Genomic DNA, 21,587 nt, shown 5'->3' with positions numbered 1-21,587 from the left:
GTTGTCAGCACAGCACTTCTCATAGAATACCAGCTGCAATTTAATATATCAAACTGTGGCCCCATCAAGGTCTAAAGGTGGAAATCCATCTAGCCTTTGTATTTGGCCTTCTGTACCTGTGAGGCCAAATACACTGTTGTGACAAATGATCTGCTAGTCAGTTTGTACTGCATACCTTATAACCTGAATATAAAAGAATGAAAGCACTTTTCCATTGGTTTAAATCCCAATACCATATCTGCCAAAACAATGTACCACAATGCACAAACGTATTCATGCGTGCAACTGTTTGACTGCCTGTCAGGGTGAGTTATTCATGTATAGCCACAGATACAGACAATACCGCGGGAACTGTGGTACAAGGAAGAAGCACTTGTGCTCAGGATACTGGCTGACGCTTGTTTTCGTCATCCTAAAGAAAGGCTGAGAGAGGAGAGGAGGAGCAGAAACAACAGAACAACAGAATTTAAAGAACCCAAGAAAGCCAGTGTGATTCAGTAAGATACGGGCTTTGTTAACATCAGTCTTCTCAGTGCTCACTCTTGAATTTTTTTCTCATGAATATATGATTGCACACTGAGTCACTCCTGCAATCCTTTTAGCCTACTTTCTTCATGACCTTTGTGTGTAATAGACCTCTGTCTCACACTAATGTAAACACATAAGGTCAAACTGGCCTTCTATTTTAATAAGCAACAGAGAGACTGGTCAGCTAATAACATGCTTCCTGATTGTGAAAAATATGGTTCAGGCTACTAAAGTGCCTGAAAACCAGCCACTTGTTTCACTGTGAAATTTGATTATTACAAGAACTTTCACATAAACTAAACTGAGCTTTTTCTTTTTTTTCATGCAACATTGCTAATGTTTCTCTTACCACTGCAACCACTTTGAACCTTACCTTCGACATCTGTTCAAGTTTTTCCTTCAGTCCCTGGTGTAGTCTTTTTCTTGAGCTCATTCTTCCTAATGTTGCTGTCCACTGGGACAACTCTACTCTTCTGCTCTTTGTCAACCACCATTATGTCTTTATGGTGGTCAGCAGCTGCTTGTCTGTCTTGTCTTAACTGCAACTTAAAGTCCCACTGGACCTTAGCCCTGTTGTTGTCGTCCAGCTGTGTCTTCCACCGGAAATAGCTGCCGAGATGATCCCATACTGTTTCAATAATAAGCTCTGGGGAGGACAATCCATGACTTACTGTGTTTTTATCTATCCAGGTATGCTTTAAATGTATTGGCAGTGTGTTTGGGATCATTGCAGTACCAAAAAAATAAGACATTGCCAACATTGCCTTCCAGATGGTATCGTATGATTGATCAATATCTGACAGTGCTTTTCCTCAAAATTACATCAGATTTCACAAGATCTCCAACAACACTGGCTAAAATTCAGCCCCAAACCATGACAGAGCCTCCACCCTGTCTTACACATGGCTATAGACACTAAGTAAGTAAGTAAGTAAGTAAAATTTTATTTATATAGCACATTTCTAGATAAAAGATCGCAAAGTGCTTCACGAGGTATAAAACAAAAACAGTCCAAAGTTAACAAAATGCAATTCTAAAAAGATGTGTTTTTAGCTGTTTTTTAAAAGTAATCAATGAGTCTGCAGATCTTAAGTTCTGAGGAAGAGAGTTCCACAGTCTGGCGGCCACAGTGGCAAAAGCTCTATCACCCTTGGTTTTCAGCCTAGTATGCTGAATAACAAGTAGGCCCTGATCACAAGACCTCAGGGACCTACTAGGGACATAGGGCTGTAAAAGTTCAATGATGTAGGCTGGTGCTTGTCCTTGAAGAGCACCAGCACTCACTGTTGTCCTGCTCTCCTGACCTCCTATGTTCACCATTTGAACCACAGATTTTCAGTCCAGTCTTTGTGTACATACCTCAGTCTTTTCTTCCTGTTTCCCTTCTCTAAAGAATGGCTTCTTGACAGCCACCCTTCCACTGAGACCATTTCTGATGAGGCTTCGGTGAACAGTAGATGGACGAGCTGAAGGTCCACATGCATCTTTCAGGTCTTTGCTGGATTCTTTTCCTATTTCTTGAGGTCATGACTTTCAGATACAGCACTGTTCATCTGCTGTAGATTTTTGTGCCTGCTTTTGTCCTCTGTCTCCTAACATTTTAAGGAGACGTTGCACACCATGCTGAGATACACCAAGTTTTTAGCTAATAGCTGTTTGGGATTTACATTGTTGGTGTAAAAAACTACTTTACCTGCCAAACTGTATTATCTACGGGATTTTCACAGACTCGACTAAAGAAACAGGAAAAAAAAATGGTGTGTTTTTGGAACAGCCTGCTAGTAAAAAAGTACTCAGAGATAATGGATCTTTAAAATTCTTTGCCAAGTGCATAACTCAAAGGTTATCCTGTGAGTTATGCACCTTTTTTATTATTGATTCATAGATCAGCCATAAAAAGCTTGGACGAAAAAACAAAACAAACAAACAACTCCCTATTTGAGTTTGCATTCATAAACCTGAGTGTCCACGCCACCCACCTGCCTGTCTGGCAGACTGACAGTAACACTCTGTCAGCCTTCTGTGGCTGAAAGGTAAATACTAACAAGTCAGTCTAGCTGATTGGTGGCAAAATATTTTAAAAATAATGGGCGGCGTGAGTCTTTTGCACAGTAGTAGATTTGTGTTCAGTAGACATGGTTAAGTTTATTTACAAAATGAATAAGATACATGTAACTACATTGCAGACAGAAGGACTTATGGCTCCTAGGTGACGTTGAACTTCTTTATCCAATCTGTTTTTAAACGTCAAACAACTAAATTGATTATTTTGGCTTTTCAAAGTCAAGTTTTCTGCTTTTATTTTAAATCGGAATATCTAGGCTACAGTTTGGGGAAAATCGGCTTTCACTGGGTGCTCTGACGTTCAGACTGACTCACATCCTCCTCTTTCTTAATCTGATTTAGAGATAAAACAGATGTAAGATGAAACTGAACCAATTACAAAAAAAGAGACCACTTGAACTAAAAGAAGTTACAGTAAGTCGCATGCTTTCCCATCAAAATGACCTTAAGCTCCATGATGCATCACTGATGAATGTAAGAAACTTGAACTAAGTTTGGAGCAAACACAAGAAACAAGTTCTAAGGGTTACCAAGAAGAAAGTATATTATTTATTTTTTGTATTTACAGTTCAGTTTACATGAAAAAAATCTGTGTTTGAGAGCTGAGACCACACACATCATCCTCTTTGTATCATTTGATCTCTAAATTCATTTGGAGGACAGAACATAACAGGAGATGTCATCAACGCTTTGACTTTCTTATCATGAACAAGTGTTCTGGGACAAAAATAGTGAGGAACAGTTTGTTTTAAAGAATCTCAGAGTTACTTCAAGAGGTTTAAACATCTGCCCATGAAGCAAACGTGAAGTGCTATGAGGACAAAAAAAATTAAAAAGAATAATAATCTTTTGGTTGCTACAGTCCTACAACAAAAATCAGATCAGAATCATCCAAGAGCACACAAGAGAGCATTTTAACATCCTGAGGAGAAAGATGAATGGAAACAAAGTCTCATCTCCTAAAATATTCTCTCTTCTCTTTTGTTTGTCTTTTGTCTCGACTTTTACCGATCAGGTCTTTGGAGGCAGAAGACTTTCACCTGGTTGTCTCCTGAAGCGGTTACGGCAAGAGTGGCTTCCCTGCGGAGACACGAGGACAGCCAGGATGTGATTAAGAGACAGTGGAAACAAACAGTAAATATTTACTTGAACCCTGCTCACAGTTGGCTGAGTTCACATAGATTTTTATTATAAATAGTTCAGTGATTTAACAAGTTGGGCAAGCCGAGTTTTGCGTTGCAACTTCAGCCATTTGCTTATTGAGTTATTCGTCACCACGGGAGAACCTAAAAAGGTATGAAACAATAAGCAGGTTTCCATGGTAATTCATCACAAAATGTGAAACTGACAATGATGGATCTTCACTTTCAGCAAAGAAAAAAAAAAAAAAAAAGCATACGGAGGCAGACTCGGGCAGATTATCCTCGTAACCGGGCTGTATGCAGGAGACTGTTTTTTTTAATACCACCAATCAGGGACAGCATCAGTTCAAGCAGCTCAAACGCACACTCATCTGTATTCCTGGAGCTGAAGCTGATCTCAGTGCCTTTAACTGGAAAATCTCAAACTGGGGGGGGACTCGTGATGTAATTTGATATGCATCTACAAGTAGCTTTACAAACCACCTCATCTGCTCCTCCTGCTGTCTGTCATCAGTGACGTCAGCTGTGCACTGTGGGGTCTTTCTGCTGCTGCTCTTTTCACCTCTGGCTTTCCACGGGGATAACCAGAGTGGAAAAGAGCAGCATCAAAAACATCAACATACAGTGGGAGGGTGGGAAATTCCCAGAACAGAACCGTGTTTTACAGATGATGTGGTTGCTTTGGATCATGAGCTGTTCCACACCACCTCCATACTTTTTTCTTGACATCAATTCTGGTAGAGGTTGTCTTGGTTTTTCCTGAACCGTGCTGGCTTTAGATGGGGGTTTTTTAGCGAAGTCCAATCTAGGCGTTTTATTCTTGCATCATGAGCGGCTTGCACCTTGCAGTGAATCCTCTGTATTTACTTTCATGCAGTCTTCTCTCTTTACGGTAGACTTGGATATCAATACGCCTAACTTCTGGAGATTGTTGTTCACTTGGTGGGCTGTTGTGAAGGGGTTTCTTTCCACCATGGAAATGATTCTGTGATCACCCACTACTGTTGGATTCCTTGGACATCCAGGTCTTTGCTGAGTTGCTGAGTTCACCAGTGCTTTCTTTCCATCTCAGGATGTAACAAACTGATTTCGGCACTGCTAATGTTGCAGCAATTTCTCAGATGTTTTTTTTTTTTTTTTCTGTTTTTGCAGGATGGCTTGTTTTACCTGCATGCAGAGCTCCTTTGATCTCATGTTGTCTGTTCACAGCAAAATCTTTCAAATGTAAGCACCAAACCTTAATTGATAATGACATAACAAAGGAATTGGCCACACCTGCCCATGAAATAGCCATTGAGTCAATTTTCCAGTTACTTTTGGTCCCTTTAAAAGAGGGTGGCACAAGTTAAGGAGCTGAAACTCCTAAACATTTCATCTAATTTGAACGTGTATACCCTTAAATGAAAGCTGAAAGTCTACACATAATGTCAATTATAACTATAAATTGGAAAATGTGTCAGGATACAGGAAAAAAAACAAAAACTTTGGTCCATTTATATATGGACACTGACACAACAGCATGTCATAACTCCTGCTCAACCGTGGCTGACCTGTACCACACTGCCGTTCCCTACTAAACCTTTCTAGAAGCTACTGCTTCTTCTGCTGCCATTTTTCTAATTGATTGGAAGAAAATGAACAAACTGAAAGAGAGAAACCCAACTGTCGACAGGTGTTTTGCAGAAAAACTGAAGAGGCAAAAGGTATTCAACCTAGTACTAGCAAGGTGTACCTCATAATAAAGTGTCCGGTGAAAGTATGTAATTAAATTAAACAGTCACACAGGCCCATTATGAGACAATGACTTCTAAGGTACTGTGAAAAGCAGCAGTGAGAGTATTTGCTAGATATCAGATGATGCAGACTGAAGCTTAACAAAAAAAAAAAAAAAAAAAAAAAAAGAGAAAAGAGACGAAAACAGCTTCCTGTATAAAAGCATGTACTATGCAATGCTTCCTGATTTCTTAGTTTTTTTGCATACTTCTCACACTTGCATGTTTCAGATCATCAAATAAATTTTAATATTACACAAAGATAGCAAATACAAAATGCAGTTTTAAATTATATCATTTATTAAAGGGAAAAAAAATACCCAAACCTACCTGGTCCTGTGTGAATAAGTACATGCCCTTTAAACCTAATAACTGGCCTAATGGCCGTTCAGTTCATCCTTCAGGATTTTCTGGTAGAGAGCAGATTTCATGGTTGCATCAATTACGGCAAGTTGTCCTGAACCAGCGAAGCAGCCATCTTTATCCAGTCTTCTTATTGTTGAATCATGAACTGACCTCAAACATGACAAGTGAGGCCTGCAGTTCTTTAGATGTTGTTCTGGGCTCTTCTGTCATCTCGTGGATGAGTCGTTGATGTGCTCTTGGAGTAACTTTGGTAGGTCGGAAATACTTTCTCACAGCCAGAAACAGTGTTATGTATTCACAAAATAAGAACAACTAGCTTTTCTGCTGCCTCCCCATGAAAGACTACTTCCTCACATCCCTAATTTCTAATGCACTTAAGTGCCCTTGAGCAGGGCACACAGTCCGGGCAGTGTGCTGTTGCTTGTCTTACCTGTTCATAGTGAAGTCCAGGATCTCTGCGGTGTGGCCCTTGTACTCAGCCACCATGTTGCCTGAACGAGCGTCCCATAAACGCAGCGCGCCGTCTAAACTGCAGGTGGACACCACAGAAGAAGACTCTTCCCACTGCAGGTGAACGATGCCAGCCTGGAGAAACACAAACAGCAATGAAAACAGGCAAAGGCGACACCAACGTCTATTTTAAGGTAACATAATGAGTAAATGATTATTACAGGCTGGAGGAAAGAGAGTTGATGTTTTTAGCTCCTTTTTCGGTAAACTGTCAAAGAAAGACTTCCTGACTGAATGTTCCCTTTCACATTATCTGCACTCAAGCAACATCCCTTCAAACAAACCTCCCTAACCCTGGGAGGATTTCTGATATGACTGCAAAGCCTCCCCACAGAGGGAACGTAGATGAGTATGAACACAGGCGGGACCAGACTAAACGTGCACAAACTGTCCCGCTGTCTGCCGCTTCTCACCTCGTGCCGGCATCTGTGCCTCAGGGCTTGTGTCGAGAGATCATATATGGCCAGAGTCCCGTCCAAGTACGCGACAGCGATGAGCGGCAGGCTGGAAAGGGCGACAAAGGTGAAACGGTTGAGGGGGAGCTGAGGCTCTGATATGTTTCCGTATTACTGAGAGTGTGCAGCCCACTCACATGTTGCAGAATCCCACAGATTCCACAGAGTTGGATTCTTCTTCGTCTTTTGAGTCTTTTCCTTTGCCTCCTTCCACAGAGAACGTGCCGACCACCTTCACACAGACACGTAGGTCAGACACAGGAAGCAGCTGCTTCACTACACTTCCTGCCTGCTTGGTATTGGTTGGCTGTGGCACCCACCTTTCCCGCAGTGATGTTGATGAGCTTTGCACAGCCGTCCACTGAACCCGTCAGCATCAGAGAGCCGTCCTTATTGCAAGCCAGGCAGGTTAGCGCCCCCTGGTGTCCATCCTGACCTGTTAGGAGACAAACAGCATAAACTACATACATCTTAGTAAAAGTCTTGAAGCACCGCTCACTTCTTTATATTCTGCTAGAAGAAAAAGAAAAAAAGAAACGGGTAAAAACGATCTGTTCTCTGTCAACATGATCCCACACTGCTTCAATAATGTTGATGTCCAGGCTCTGGGGAGGCCAATCCATGACTCATAGTGGTTTTACTGCACTGCCAGTGTGTTTGGGATCACTGCCATGCTGTAAAAATGAAGTTCTTGGCAAAAAGAGGCTTTCAAGATAGAAATGCAAATGCAGACCCAAACCATGACACAGCCTCTACCGTGTTATACAGATGGCTGTAGACACTCACTGTTGTATCTTTCGTCTGATGTCCTTTTGGATGCCTCACTCTGTAAGACCTGCCACTTTCTCACGTTCAGTTTCTTGACTTCCACATGCTGCTTATTTGCTGTAGATGATTTTTTTGGGCCTGCCACTTCTCCTATCCTCCACTTGTCAAGTCTTCTTAAATTTATAGGACACACTGCACACCATGCTGAGATGTACCAAACAGTCGCCTAATAGCTCTTTGGGAATCGCCTTGTTGGCGCAAAAACTACAATTTAATTTCAAACTTTATCATCTTTGCCATTTCTCTTAGAGTAAGCCACAGAAATAGAACAACTGATGCATTTCTGTGAAACACTGCTAATAACAAAGTGACTAAACATAAAGGACATGTAAAACTAGTTGACACATTGCTGGTTCATCCCTTGCGTGAGCTGCGTTTTTTATGTTTAAATGATTCAGTGATGAGGGGCTTGGAAAAATTCCTCTTAAAATAGTCAGGGACAAAGACTAGACTGAAAATGAGTGAGAACAGGAATTTTGGAAAGACTTTATCAAATGTCTGTCTGAAATGTTAAAGGTAAAAAAATCCCTTTAAAAGGTAAACTCTGTGTACTTGGAATATACCCAAGGGAATTTAAGCAATCCGAAAAAACCCCCCCACAAAATTACTGGACTATGGACTACTTCAAGCCAGAAGAGCCATTGCACTATGCCGGAAGAGTGTGTGAATGTGAGGGTGTTCAAATATTTGTTTGTATTGTACAACAGAAAATTTCAATAAAAATATATGGGGAAAAAAGAAAATGAGTGAGAAAACAAAAAGCCAATGTCCAAAGAAAAACTTTGAAAGAGGAAAACCATTACTTGTCTATTACTAAGACAAATAACAAGAAAGTCTGACTCCTTGAAAGAAAATATAAAGAAATGCAGGAAAGACATTCACACAGTTCTGTTGTTTTAAACCAAGAATTATGATCAACATTTACTACTGCTGCTCATCCTAGTTGTTTACAACTGTTTACACATGTTAAACAACTTTCTCCAAATACAAGCTACAAAATGTATTTACAGAAGATCTTAGTTTTGCCGTTTGTTTTTATTGAGCCATAACTCAACAAATATGTATTACTCTCTGCTACTTTTATTGCTTTTCATCTGTTTATATGTAACTTTAATGTGGGAAAGAGCACCGAGACTCCTTTCATCCAGAATCTAAACTATTAAACTAAAGGCAGCTGTAACTCCCCCTGGAGTCATAACAGCACCATGACATGACATGCACAATAACACACCTTCTTTCATAAACACACCTCCGTCATCTGGCCATATAATCAAGATAAAACTTAATATGTTTTCTTATTTATTAAACTCACAAATCACCTTAATAATAAAAAGAAACTATGTGTCAGACCCACCTTTAATGACGTGGATAGCATTTCCCTGCTTCAAGTCCCACACGCGTACTGTTCCATCCTCATAACCCACCACAGCCCGTTTACCTGGAAGAGAAAATATATATTACATAGGGCTGTTCGATATAACGATATATATCAGATGATGATATGAAAACGTCTATCGTTTCATATTACGCTATCGTTTGTTTCGTGGTGTCGCAAAATCAACTGTTTAGGGCAATATTTTTTCATCGTTTTGATGGTCACTGTATAATTTCCTTAAGTTCTCTCTTCCTCTTATATCTAATATAGCCACACTACAGACGGACAAGCGATTGTTTTTATGCGTTGTCATTAGCAACAACGACGGTAAAACCATCGCGTGGCTCCGCAGTCCGCATGTTTATTTTCCACATAAACCTTTCACAATAAAGCTGAAGATCCTGTTGAGATTTTTCAAAATAAACTGAATCAAGTGAAATAGAATGCAGAGTGTTTACGCATGAGAAGCTAAAAAGAGCCGTCAGGTGGTAAAAAAAATAAATAAAGCTTAGAACAGGCTTTTCCCCGCAGCACGCCGTGTAATAAATACTCACAAAGAAAATTGAGGCCATTTCAACTTATGTAACGCACGGCGCCCAGCTGAAAGCACTTCAGGCAAGTTGAGTTGCCCGAGATTCACAGAATTTACAGAAAATGTAAAATTTTTGTTATTATACATCGTTGTTGGGACGATAAATGCCTTATATCGGGATATGAAATTTTGGTCATATCGCACAGCCCTAATACTACATGACTTTTGAGAACTGAGGAGCATTAAAGGTAAAACAGTGCACAAAATGACAGTTTTATCCATTTAAAACCACATCCATAAAATTATAGCATACAAAATAACGGCAAGAGCTGCTTTCACACAGAATTTTCTAACTGTAGGTGGTTAAAAGTGGGGAGGTTTTGGGGGTACTGTTTGGGGTGACTTTTTGTATCCCATCTCTCACCATCAGGGAGGATTTTGCCGCTGGTGGCCTGACAGGCAGGACTCTGGAAGGTTTTACAGTCTCCTGCGGGGATCTTCCACATCCACACGCTGCCATCATTCGTTCCCGCCAGCAGCACAGGAGCACAGGGATGCCACTCTAACCACTGAGATAGAAAGCAACAGCTATTACACACACACACACACACACACACACACACACACACACACACACACACACACACACACACACACACACACACACACACACACACACACACACACACACACACACACTTTCCTCCACTGCATTTGTTTGTAGTGGCAAGTTACTGGACTTTATAATCACTGTAGGTTGTACAATTTGAGAAAAGAGCAACTCACACAGATTCTCAGTCAGAGCAATCATCTTCTCTTTAGTCCTTATAAATTCTTTCAGCACTCTCATAGCCCACAGAGGTGCGCGCACACACAGACACACACACACACACACACACACACACACACACACAGACACACACAGAGTCATACCCTTACCTCCAGATCTCCCACTTCAAAGGACCAGATCTCCTCTTTAGTTTCTACTTTCCAGACTTTAATCAAGCCGCTCATGTCTCCGGACGCCACCAGGGAGGAGTCATGGCTGAACATGGCACACGTCACTGAGTCTTTGTGACCTGTGTAGGATCAGAGGGCAAAGAGCAGCTTAATGAACATGATGATTTTTTTCCCATTTTGCTTGAGGTCGACAGAAAAGACACTTGGCCATTTTCCTGCCCATTTGAGACATCACAGTGTGTCCACAGCTTTATGTAAACAATCTGAAAATACTCGTGTGGACACATTTCACACATGGCTGATGTCAACACAGTGCTCAGGCCTATGCAAATAAATGCACTAGTGCGTTTTTACTCCAAAAGAGCACACAAAGCCACATTGAGCCATTCACATACACATTCATACAGAGCTTTAGTCTGCCTCTGAGGATTTGCCTTCACTCACACTCTGATGGATGCACCAGCAGCAGTTTCGAGTTCAGCATCTTGACTAAGGAAGCTTGGACATACAGAACCTGTTCACCCTTCTGAGCCACAGCCAAGCCCAAATTGATACAAAAAAAAAAAAAAAAGAATTGCGATACTGTGCTGTATCAATTTTTTCTCCCACCCTTGTTAGCATCTGCTATGATGCCTATTTCCCAGAGTAATTGGAAATGCTAATTACCCGGGGGGGGGTTGTTATTTTATTTTGTTTTTGTTTTATTTGAGAATACCAGGATTGTGTTTAAGTCTGGAAAAGCAGGAAAGGAAGGGTTTTTGTAAAGACACCCATGTTTGCTCCCCGCCTGCATCCACAAACGAAGCCAAATCAAACTGTAACTAAACTCTCACACATTTTGTTCTTTTAACCATGCTGTGCTGGTGCTTATGTTTTAATTGCCATGGTAAAAAGCTTTATGTGATCATCTCTGATCTCTACACTCACCTGCGCACTCCAGCAGAACTTCCCCATCGCTCACCCTCCAAACATAGGCCTTATCATCCTCCCCTCCGCTCACAGCCAAGTTGTTGGTCGCTGGGTCCAAACTCACACAGAACACCGAGCCTGGGAAGAAAAAAAAGGGGGTCAGACCTTTTTAAACCTTAAGCAGCCAGGAGTAATCAGAGAGCAGCAGCAGCAGAGACACGAGGGAGGTTTTCACCGGTGTGTTTGGAGAAGGTGAGATCGCTGTCGTCCTGCTCTGCCTCAGCCTCCATCTCGTCCTCAGTCTCCCAGCCGTCATTGTCATCACCTGCGTTTCCCGCGTCATCGAAGTCGACGTCCTCCAAGTCATCAGCCAAATCATCTGCGAGAGAAAGAGCACAGCCCATGACGGTCACCTGATCTATCTCTGCTATTGCCCCGCCTGTCACGGGAGAGGAGACGGAACAGGTGCTGCCGAGACCCACCTGGGCCAGGCTCCGTGTCGTTCAGGTCGATGACTTCAATAATTTCCTCATCCCCGTGGAGCTCAATGGCACTTTCCTCGGAGTTATCCATGCTGCTAGCAAAACAACCGCAAAAAAAGCTCGGTTCACGTGACGTTTGAACGGCCTCGCGCTCTGCAGCTCCCAGCAAGCTTCAAAATGACACTCTGACTCTCAAATGTCGGTTTAAGTGGCGCGAGGACCTCAGAAAGAAGAAACTATCTGTCAGAAGGAAAACTGACTCCCCATGTTTTCGTCACGTTGTCGAGACTAGAGAGACTGGCGCATAGTTATGACGTAGGACAGTCGCTCGGATAAAGCGTCATTTACTATATGATCCGAAAGATGGCGCCATTGGCAAAATTACGACAACGTCCCGGGAAAATACTGGCTGAACGGCAGGATTAGCAAAATTTAAATTAGTAATTTAATACGAGTAAGTGTATAGTAAAGTCCCTGTGGGCATCTTGAAATGTCTGAGAAGACTTATTTGTACAGTTATGTTTAGTTTAGTTTTTACTTAATTTTCTATGGATAAAATCAAATAATTTTAATGGTCATGGGGACACTACACACTGTATTAATAGCAGTTTATTGAAAATAAATGATTAAAAAGTCTGTAGACCCAAAATTAGGTCAGTTAATCTTATATTTCTACCGATTTTACTGTTTTAAAATTCTCACATAGATTTTATTTAAAATATCTACTAGTAGTCGCATCAGTATTAGCAGCAGCAGTAGGCCTTATAATAATTTGAACCACATTCGAAGCACTAATCATGATTTGTCAGTTTCAAAGAAGAAAATATGACCAATATTTGACAGTAATACTAACTACAAATATTATTTTACTATCCAAGTATATTCTAGTCATATTAAAATCAAATCTCCATTTAAAAAAACATACAAATAGATGGGTAACAAGCATAAGCTATTTTAAAGTGTATAAACAAGCAGTTAATACGCACTAATGAAACACAGTGGTTACCTGTTATATGTTTAACTAACTAACATGCACTGCATTAAGAGTATTAAGTGGTTTATGTTAAAACTAGATAATCCCAAATGGAAAGTCCACAAAAAGATATTTGTGTACATAAAACAAATTAATCAGCCTAAACCTTTAGAAATAATTATTTACTGTTTTCTAGATTATGCTTGTCTGTGAATCTGTTTATTCATTTTGTTCTTTTCACTTATTGTATTAGCTGCTCAGTTATGTCCTTATTACTGTCTGTCTTTAGCAATACCAGTAGGGGTGGGACAAAATATCCATACAGCAATATATTACATGGATCCTTCTTGTTATAACTTATTGATATGCCAAATATCACCAGTTTGGCTAAATAGAATTAGAACTTCATGACTCATTTTGGAGAAAGAAAGTAAAGTGAACTGAGTTATAGTAGAAAAAAAAAATGAAAGTGATTTAGAGAACTGATTAATTGTACTGACACCATATTAAGTAACATACAATATTAAAACTGTGTTATGATGATAAAGTAAGCACACTAATATCACAATGCAGTAACTTAATACATATTTTCTTTTTTTCCCATTTTACAAGTGTCATTTTCCCTGTTACACAGATAATGCTGCTGTCTTATAATGTATAGAGTATCACAGAATAACTTGCCACTAAATATTGTGATCCTGTTGTAACACAAGTAATTCCCATTCTTAATTTTTATCAACGGCACATTTGATATTTTACACATTTTAGAATTTTTCCATAAGAAACATGAAAGTTAAACATCCTTACAAGGACAATCTTCGGTGTCCACCTAAAACATCGCAGTGGCGTATTCCTCATTGTAGCTGTATAATCAGCCCTGACTGATTGTCCTTTCACTTATTTCCCTGCATGATTAAACCTCAGTTTGCCTTCTAGTGAAACACTTGACGCAGGGTCACAAAACTGTAATTCATGCTCCTGTTATTACAGGTTCAGGAGGTGAAGCAAGATTTTGGTTTGCCGGAAAATTAATTTGTGATGTTATTGTTATTGTTGTGGTAGTACATTTTACTGTGGTGTTGTCCAGTGAAACTGATGCAGACTGGGAGTTTTAGCCTTCATTTATATGTGTTTCTATGATATTCTGACAGAGTTGGAGTTTCCATAAAACAGTGTTGACTGTTGGCTAATCATAATTAGGTTTATGTTTTATGACACACAATGTGACTGTATTAGGCTGGATTATGCTGCACAGTAAAGGGCACTGCTCAGGGTTATTTCAGTGAGGCTGTAACAGCAGGAGTTTTAAAGCTGAAGATAACATGTTCCCTCTGATCACCCAGCAGGAACTATGTTCTTGAGCATAGGTATCAAACATAAGGCCCGGGGGCCAGAATCAGTCTGGCAAAGACTCCAGTCTGGCTGATTGGATAGCTTTAGAAAATATGAAGGAGGGTGTAAATTTTTGACTTTTAAATGCATTTTAAGACTTTTACAGGTAATAAAGACCCCCCACCCCCGATCATTCATACTGTACCAAAGTAATTAAGTAATAGATTAATCATTTAATTACAGTTAAAGTTTCTGCTTTTTCACAATGTTTCAACAGTACAGTAACAATAAGAAGAAAAGGAAATATTAGGACTATAAATTAATAAAACTTTCTATTTTATAATTACAGGACAGTCTGGGCAGTGAGATACTAGAACTGTTTCTGTAATTTTACACGTTTATTTCTTACAATGTATACCCAAAGAGTCGTGCTGACAGATTTCTTTCATTAACTGAAGCAACATTTCTTTATCGTGTGGAAAAACTGAGACATGCTGTTGAAATTACACTTCCTTTTCCTATATTAAGACATCTCTGGCATTTAATGTGTAGTTAAATCTCTTTACACTGACTGAAAGGGCAGTTTCACCAGTTCAGCCCACTTAAGATCAAGGTGGGTTATATGTGGCCTACTATGTAAAATGAGATTGGCTTCCCTGCTTTTGAGCCTTCAAACCTAAAAAGGAGTGCCATAGAGAAGAAGTACAAGGCCCAATTCCCATCAGCTTCACGTAAGCTGAGCCTGACCTCTGACCTCCGTGCGCTTTGGGAATGATCGGAAGCTCATTTTTCTATCTGTGATTAAAACAGAAGGCATATGTCAGAATGCAGTAACGCTACAGGGAAAGCATTCGAAGCAGGGCTGCCCTCCATTTTAAAAAGAGCTCCACTCTGCCTTCCTTAATCTCTCCGTCAAACATTCCCTGGCTGGAGATATTTTATGAACACTTAGCACAGTTTGTCTACATCAGGTTTTCGGTTGGAGTTTTATGTCTTTTGCTATATGCTGCTGGCAGGACTCGGCAACTGCATGCCCAAATAAGTTTTACTGGCTGCTCGCGCCCTCCGTGTTCAAGCTTTCGCCTGGAAAAATACAGCCGTCTCATGATGCAGTGGCGAGATGTGGAAATATCAGGGTGTACGTTATTTAGACATTTTAAATCTGCAGCAGGCGAGAGATTTATAAACTCTCCGTTGGGTTATGACTAAGGCTGGAAGAGGCTTTCTCTCCCTGGAAAGTTCGATGACATTAGTTACAACGCCGGTCGCAGCCTCTTTATTTCTCTAATCCATTTCTGCTGTTTTCTCTTTTCTTTTTTCGGCCTGTCAGGCCAATAAAAAGAACTTCATTCGGCTCCTACGTGCATAATTTTTGGTTATGCGCAGCTTCTAACGCTGTCAGATTAAATTGGGAATATGAATCCCATTTTTGGACATTTTTACTGCAGCTGCTTGACATCTGTTTTTGGAAGGATGATGCAAATGCTCTTCCAAGAGCTGATATTTTCCAGTGTAATCAAATTAACGCATTCTCATACCAAAATATGGCAACTGCTGATTTTTTTCCCCTTTTAACAGAGCAGGTAGAAATTCTTTGAGGCTTAGCAGCTTCTCAATCCCATGTGGTCCTTAAATGAAAATACTGACAATACAACTGAATAAAGTCTGGGATGGTGGATATACAGGCTTACTGCTAGACTGTTTATGCAGTCTTTGGTCAGGAGCAACAGGAAATAGCACATGACCTCAAAAAAACATGTGATGCAGTCTCAGGATGTTCACTGAAACATCAATCATAAGCTGCAAAGAAACTTTCTGCAGCCTTGCCTGTGTTCTCGCCGCTACTAGGACATGTTTGGAGGTTACGGACAGATTTTCCACTAGCTCCTGTTCGCCGGGGGGCAGGATATTTGGTTGTGGTTTCAAGGTGAAACGTCACCAGCGGTGGAAAGCAACCGGCTATGTGAATTGCCGGACACACAGTTTGCTTCATGCTCCCGCTTCACTACAGTTCAGATGGAAATGTAGTGTTTAGAGATCATTTGCTTTTCAAAAAAGCAAATGTAAGAGCCTACGGAGGCGCCTCGCGGCAGGAAGGTTGTGGGTTTTAATCTCTGTCTTCGTGGGCTGGGACCTTTTGCCGTGGAGTTTGCATGTTCTTGCTATGCCCAGGTCAGTTTCCTTTGGGCTCTTTGGTTTCCTCCTGCTGTCCAAAAACCTGCACATTGAGATAATTGTGACTGGGAATGGATGTAGGTTCATAAAAACAACGCCATGTATAAAATATCAAGCATATCACATTAAAAGTAATGTAAAAATCATCATGTGTATATGCCCAAATGCATGGAGTTACTGGCATGCGATTGGCTGATTCAATACTACTGTTAATAAACAGTGGAGCAAGTGTAGCTGAATAAGTGGTCAGTGAGCATATATGGCAGTCCATTTCCACTCCATCCTAATACGCTCACCATGAAGAGTTTGCTATTATTGTTAAAATGCCAGCATGAAACAAAACTATACAAGTGGGTATTTTTGCAGGTATTCAGTTAAACAGGTCTGGACACATTTAAAGCCGCAGTTTATTTTAGAAAGAAAGTTTTGTTATGTTTTTGTGTGTGTGCACTTATGGCAATATGGAAGAAGGCCAGTGGTTCTATCATGTTCAAGAGAAGGCAGGAATTTCTACAGCTCATACAGATCATATGTCATGCACTGCTTATGAAAATGATGTGGATCGCTAATGAGCACTGCTGCTCAGTAGGAAAATAAGTAAATCTGACCTCATGTCAGAAGAATTAATCAAAGGCTCCAATTTATAACCACCAAAAAGCCAAAAATGATCAGACTAATTACTTTATTGATTCTCACAATATCTCAGATTTATCTTGTGAATTGAGAACTGTGCCAATAAATGGCCTGATTTGTTTTTAAGGTTTGGAAATCACATAGTGGATTTTTTTTCTTGCTAGGAGTGATCTTCGGTAAGGCTTTTAAGTCTGCTTTCTTTTTCCTTTTTTTTTAAACACCCAGATGCTCTGGAACATCATGTTGGGTGGGCTCCCCTCTGCCGTCATCAGGACAGCAAAGACCGAGAGCGACCCATCATAACAACATTTCTCAGTTTATCGCCTCAGCAAGCTGGTTTATGTCTAAAAAGCAGGACACGCTGGAGTGCTATTACTTTATAGGTACACACACATGGAAACGCACACTCTGCCTGAATGGGACATGGAGGCATATTCATCTGCCATGAGTGAGCGCGTGCAGTATATGCACCTTTTACACACACACACACACACACATGCACACGCACATAAAAACAGTATCAGTAATAAGGCCTGGGAGCTGTTGCTGTGTGAGAGGTAATTACTCCATGCAGCTCAGCGTGGCTTTGATGGAAACTTTTAGACTAACTGGCTCGACTGTAAGAAGCCTCGGCTCTGCTTCTTTTTAACAAGAACTCTTTATGGCTTCATTTGCTCTCTTTTCTCTCTTAAACGCTCCTGTTTCAAGGAAACCTGGAAGGGCCTGATGTCTTTTTTTTTCTACACGCACGCAACCTAACACACAGAGAAAAAGTTGCAAACGGCATAATTCCACCGATACGTTAGAAGTTGTGGCTGCGCAGTCCGATCACACGCTGCCAAATGCGGTGTGAAGATGTTCAGAAGTGCTTTCTCCATGGCTGGCGAGGTTCTTTATGGCACTGAGGTCTGCGAGCTTTGTCTGCACGCTGCGACTGACTCATGTGGGACCGTGCTGGGTGAGACGACGGCTTCCCTTCACAAACCACTAACAGCCAGTTGTGTGTGCACTGCAAGTGGTCTGGTCTACAGCCCGTGTGTGATGTGTCTGCTGTGGTAGCATAGCCGAGGTTTGCGCAGGCCCTGCACGCTCACCAGCCTGTTGACTTTCTAGCCTGATTACTACTCCTCTTCCCAGCCTCTGGCCAAAAAACATGGTGTATTTTTGGAACAGCATTAGTCAGGATCTGTGTTTTTTAGGCAGAACCATGTAAGGTTCTTTGGGACCGATGCTTTTAAACACATCATGCTCCAAAGAAGCACTCATGACCTAAACTCTAAAGTGGAAGGAGGTGATGGCTACTCCCCTGGATGCAAAACAGTTAACACAATCAGTGATTTGGCAACCCGAGTGTGTTCGCTGAATGGCAAATGTGCTGCTCTGGGCAATATAAGCCAATCTAATCCCTGCTTTGAGATCATTGCCCTGGACGCACTCACTCACACACTTGCTCGTACACGCACTTTTGAGTGTTTTATGCATGTCTGCGTCAGCAAAAGCTTGTACACAAACAATACAGATGCAGATGTCCAAGAGCAATTTGTGCTCCCTGACAACACAAGTATAAACTCTGTGCTTGTGTGCAGAGTATGAGACAATGAGGGCATATTACCTTCCAAATATACCGAGAGCCATGATTCTTCTTATTAACACAGCTTTCATAGCTGTTTATTCATTATATTTGCTCAGCTACCAACAAAATCTGTCATTTTGCTCAAGACAAAAGTAATTCTAACTACTGGAGAGACTGTCATGTGGTACAAACATTTAGTCAGAACAGCCATTAGCATTATTTTTCACTCTTAACGTTACTTTAAAAAAAAAAAAAGTTTTGGTAGTTGCCTTTCTATTTTCTATTTATTTTTTATATCGTAGAGAAAGGTATTGTTTTGCAGTTGGCCCTGAAAGATATTAATTAAACTGGAAAGCCATGTCTAAATGTATCTTATGTCTGCATACATAAAGAGAGAGAAGGTCAACAGCTCCAAAGACCTTACACGAGCATATCAGAGATGCCTCCAAGTCCGACCGCCTTACGTAACTGAAACTCCCTAGCTCATCCACAAATTATCATCCTTTGTTGCTATGGATACAGCTGTCCCTCAGGGGCCTGCTGCAAAGGAGGAGCGACCTCGATTAATAAATGCAAGTTGTAGTGGACAAAGCACAAAGCTGGGCCCGAATTAAAACTAATAAAGAAGGTCTTCTGACGGCAGTGAAAACCTTGACAGTGAGAAAGAGAAGGTCAGCTGGGGCAATTAAGCATCTGCCCCTGCTGAGGTGCCCTTGAGCAAGATGAGGACTTGCTGGTGGACCCTGACCCCTGATCTCCCTGTAGAGGAGGAGAGTAAATGAAAAATGATAATGAACCAACTCCAACCAACATTAATAATGATAAAAGCAGCAACCAATATGATGCTATGTAATTGTAAATTATTATAAATTACTTGGAGATAAATAGAAAAATATATAATAATTTAAAGCATGTGACAAATTTTGTGTATATACGCTAAAATAGTTACGCTAATATTAGATGAAAATATTGCATGCTAAATAGCAGGCTAGCTAGAAGAACGTAGCTAAAGTAGTTGATTATTTGTAAATTATACACATAATCAACTGAAATACCTAAAAGGAGTGAAAGATTGAAACTTGTAACGGCTGATTAATTATGTTTGAAAATGTAATAGGTGAATAATTCAACGAAAAAAATAACAACAAAAGCATTAAATAGTGGGCTAAGGTAAAAGTAGGCTAACCGTTAATGCTAGCCAAATAGCCAATATTAAAAGTACTATAAATTTATAAATGGTGCAAATAGATTGAAAGAGGAAGAAGGAGTGTGTTAAATAAAAGTAGCATTATCTGAAAAGCCTGTTAGTTGGAACGAAACTATAATTGAGCTTAGGTAAAAGTAATAAACGACAGAGTAATTTAACACATTTAAGATATATTGTGTACCAATCACAACACTGTGGTTATAAAGGTATGACCCGATCAGCAACAATACTCAGGTAGGCTGTGACGTTTAAATTATCCTCAGTTGATAGTAAGAGACCCAAAGTGTGCCAAGAAAATATCCCCCACACCATTACTCCAGCATCAGCCTGAACTGTTGATACAAGGCAGCATAGATCCTTTATTTCTGCTGTGACAGGTGGTAGGGTCAGAATTTGGCATAGACCAATATGAAAGCATGGATCTATGCTGCATCTACAATTCACACAGGCTCACCAAAATTGCACAAATTAAAGAGTGAAAAAAGTAGCCTCAGTTTCCAGTTCTTAGCTGACAGTAGTGGCACCCTGTGTGGTCTTCTGCTTCAGTAGCCCATGTGCTTCAAGGTTACAGGCACTGTGAATACAGGGGTGTCGAACTCCAGGCCATTAGGGCCGGTGTCCTGCAGGTTTTAGATAACACTCTGGATCAACACACCTGAATCAAATGATTAGTTCATTACCAGGCTTCTGGAGAACTTCAAGACATGATGAGGAGGTAATTTAGCCATTTAAATCAGGATCAAGGACACATCTAAAACCTGCAGGACACCGGCCCTCGAGGCCTGGAGTTTGACACCTGTGCATTAAGAGATGCTCTTCTGTGAAGTTCAGCAATGCCCAAATGCACTGAGTTGCTGCCATGTAATTGGCTACCTGGAGGTAGATAAAATATTTGAAGGTTTTAACTTGACCCAAATATTGACAGTTCAGTCATGTTGGGAAAATTCAAATCAAAGATGTTAAAACGTCTACATAGTAGATAAATAATGGCTTATTTGTTTGATATGACTGCTAAAATTATTGCACGTCACATGATAGCCTGCTAGACAAGTTTAGAAAATTTAGAATCAACATTTCTCCTTCAAATGTATTGAAAATATTTGTGATGGAGCAATGTTCATGAAAATAAAAAATGAGCTTCTTTCCTTTCCTGAATAACAACTTCAGAATCAAATCTTTCCAAAACGTCTCCGTAGACTTCAGCGAGCCACCGAAGCAGCCTCAGGGTTATTAGAGCAGACTTAAATCATAGCAGAGCTCTGTAGTCTACTCACACTTGGTGAATAATAACGCTGTCTCCGCCGTCAGATGTAGCCTATATAGAGACTGGTTAGCATATTACAGTAATTGAGTCAGCTGAGGCAGGCAGTAGTGTTGCAGGTTTGCCTGTGGGTGGCTGCTGAGATGCACAATCAAATACAGAGTGATGGAAATAAAAGCATATTGGATTAGAGCAGGCAGCGTGGAGGGCGTTTCATGTTGCAATGCACAGGAATTGGATAAAAATGTTTGTTCCATTTTGCCGCCATTGCATAGTGTTGAGCAACTGAAGTAAGGCTAGAAATATTGCATTACAGGCAGAAAACTGCTGTCACATAGTAATTACAACATAAATAGTTTAATAGCGTATTATGAAATGTTCGGTTACTGTGAGGATTTGGTCTCGTTCCTCTTTTGATTTCAGTTAACACTGACTTGAACTCTGTCTACAGATCAGTGTTCTTCAAGCTCCTTCTTGTTCTATTGCAGCAACAAGTATTAGTCTTACATA

General features: G+C 40.6%; 1 protein-coding gene across 1 annotated transcript; it reads right to left on the bottom strand.

Annotated features, from left to right (window-relative positions):
- Positions 1-3,334: 3,334 nt before the first annotated feature.
- Positions 3,335-12,237, bottom strand: aamp (angio-associated, migratory cell protein). Its single transcript, XM_003458080.4, has 11 exons — positions 11,924-12,237; positions 11,677-11,820; positions 11,460-11,579; positions 10,512-10,651; positions 9,997-10,141; positions 9,020-9,103; positions 7,158-7,273; positions 6,975-7,069; positions 6,796-6,886; positions 6,303-6,457; positions 3,335-3,672 (listed from the first exon to the last, which is right to left on the bottom strand). Exons 1-11 carry the CDS (start codon positions 12,012-12,014, stop codon positions 3,597-3,599), a joined length of 1,257 nt encoding a protein of 418 aa, XP_003458128.1. The 5' UTR covers positions 12,015-12,237; the 3' UTR covers positions 3,335-3,596.
- Positions 12,238-21,587: the final 9,350 nt, after the last annotated feature.

The sequence above is a fragment of the Oreochromis niloticus genome, linkage group LG23 (genome assembly GCF_001858045.2).
Source record: "Oreochromis niloticus isolate F11D_XX linkage group LG23, O_niloticus_UMD_NMBU, whole genome shotgun sequence".
In the NCBI taxonomy this organism is placed as follows: domain Eukaryota; kingdom Metazoa; phylum Chordata; class Actinopteri; order Cichliformes; family Cichlidae; genus Oreochromis; species Oreochromis niloticus.
Note: the sequence above shows the minus strand (reverse complement) of the source record. Positions and strands in the feature narration are given on the sequence as shown.

Bases quoted from the DNA above. Each gene is read 5' to 3' on its own strand.
- aamp (XM_003458080.4), bottom strand. From the start codon at position 12,014: ATGGATAACTCCGAGGAAAGTGCCATTGAGCTCCACGGGGATGAGGAA. The intron at 10,652-11,459 runs GTGAGTGTAGAG...GATCCTACACAG, and splicing joins AGTTCTGCTGGAGTGCGCAG to GTCACAAAGACTCAGTGACG. The intron at 6,887-6,974 runs GTGAGTGGGCTG...CGCCCTTTCCAG, and splicing joins TCTGTGGGATTCTGCAACAT to CCTGCCGCTCATCGCTGTCG.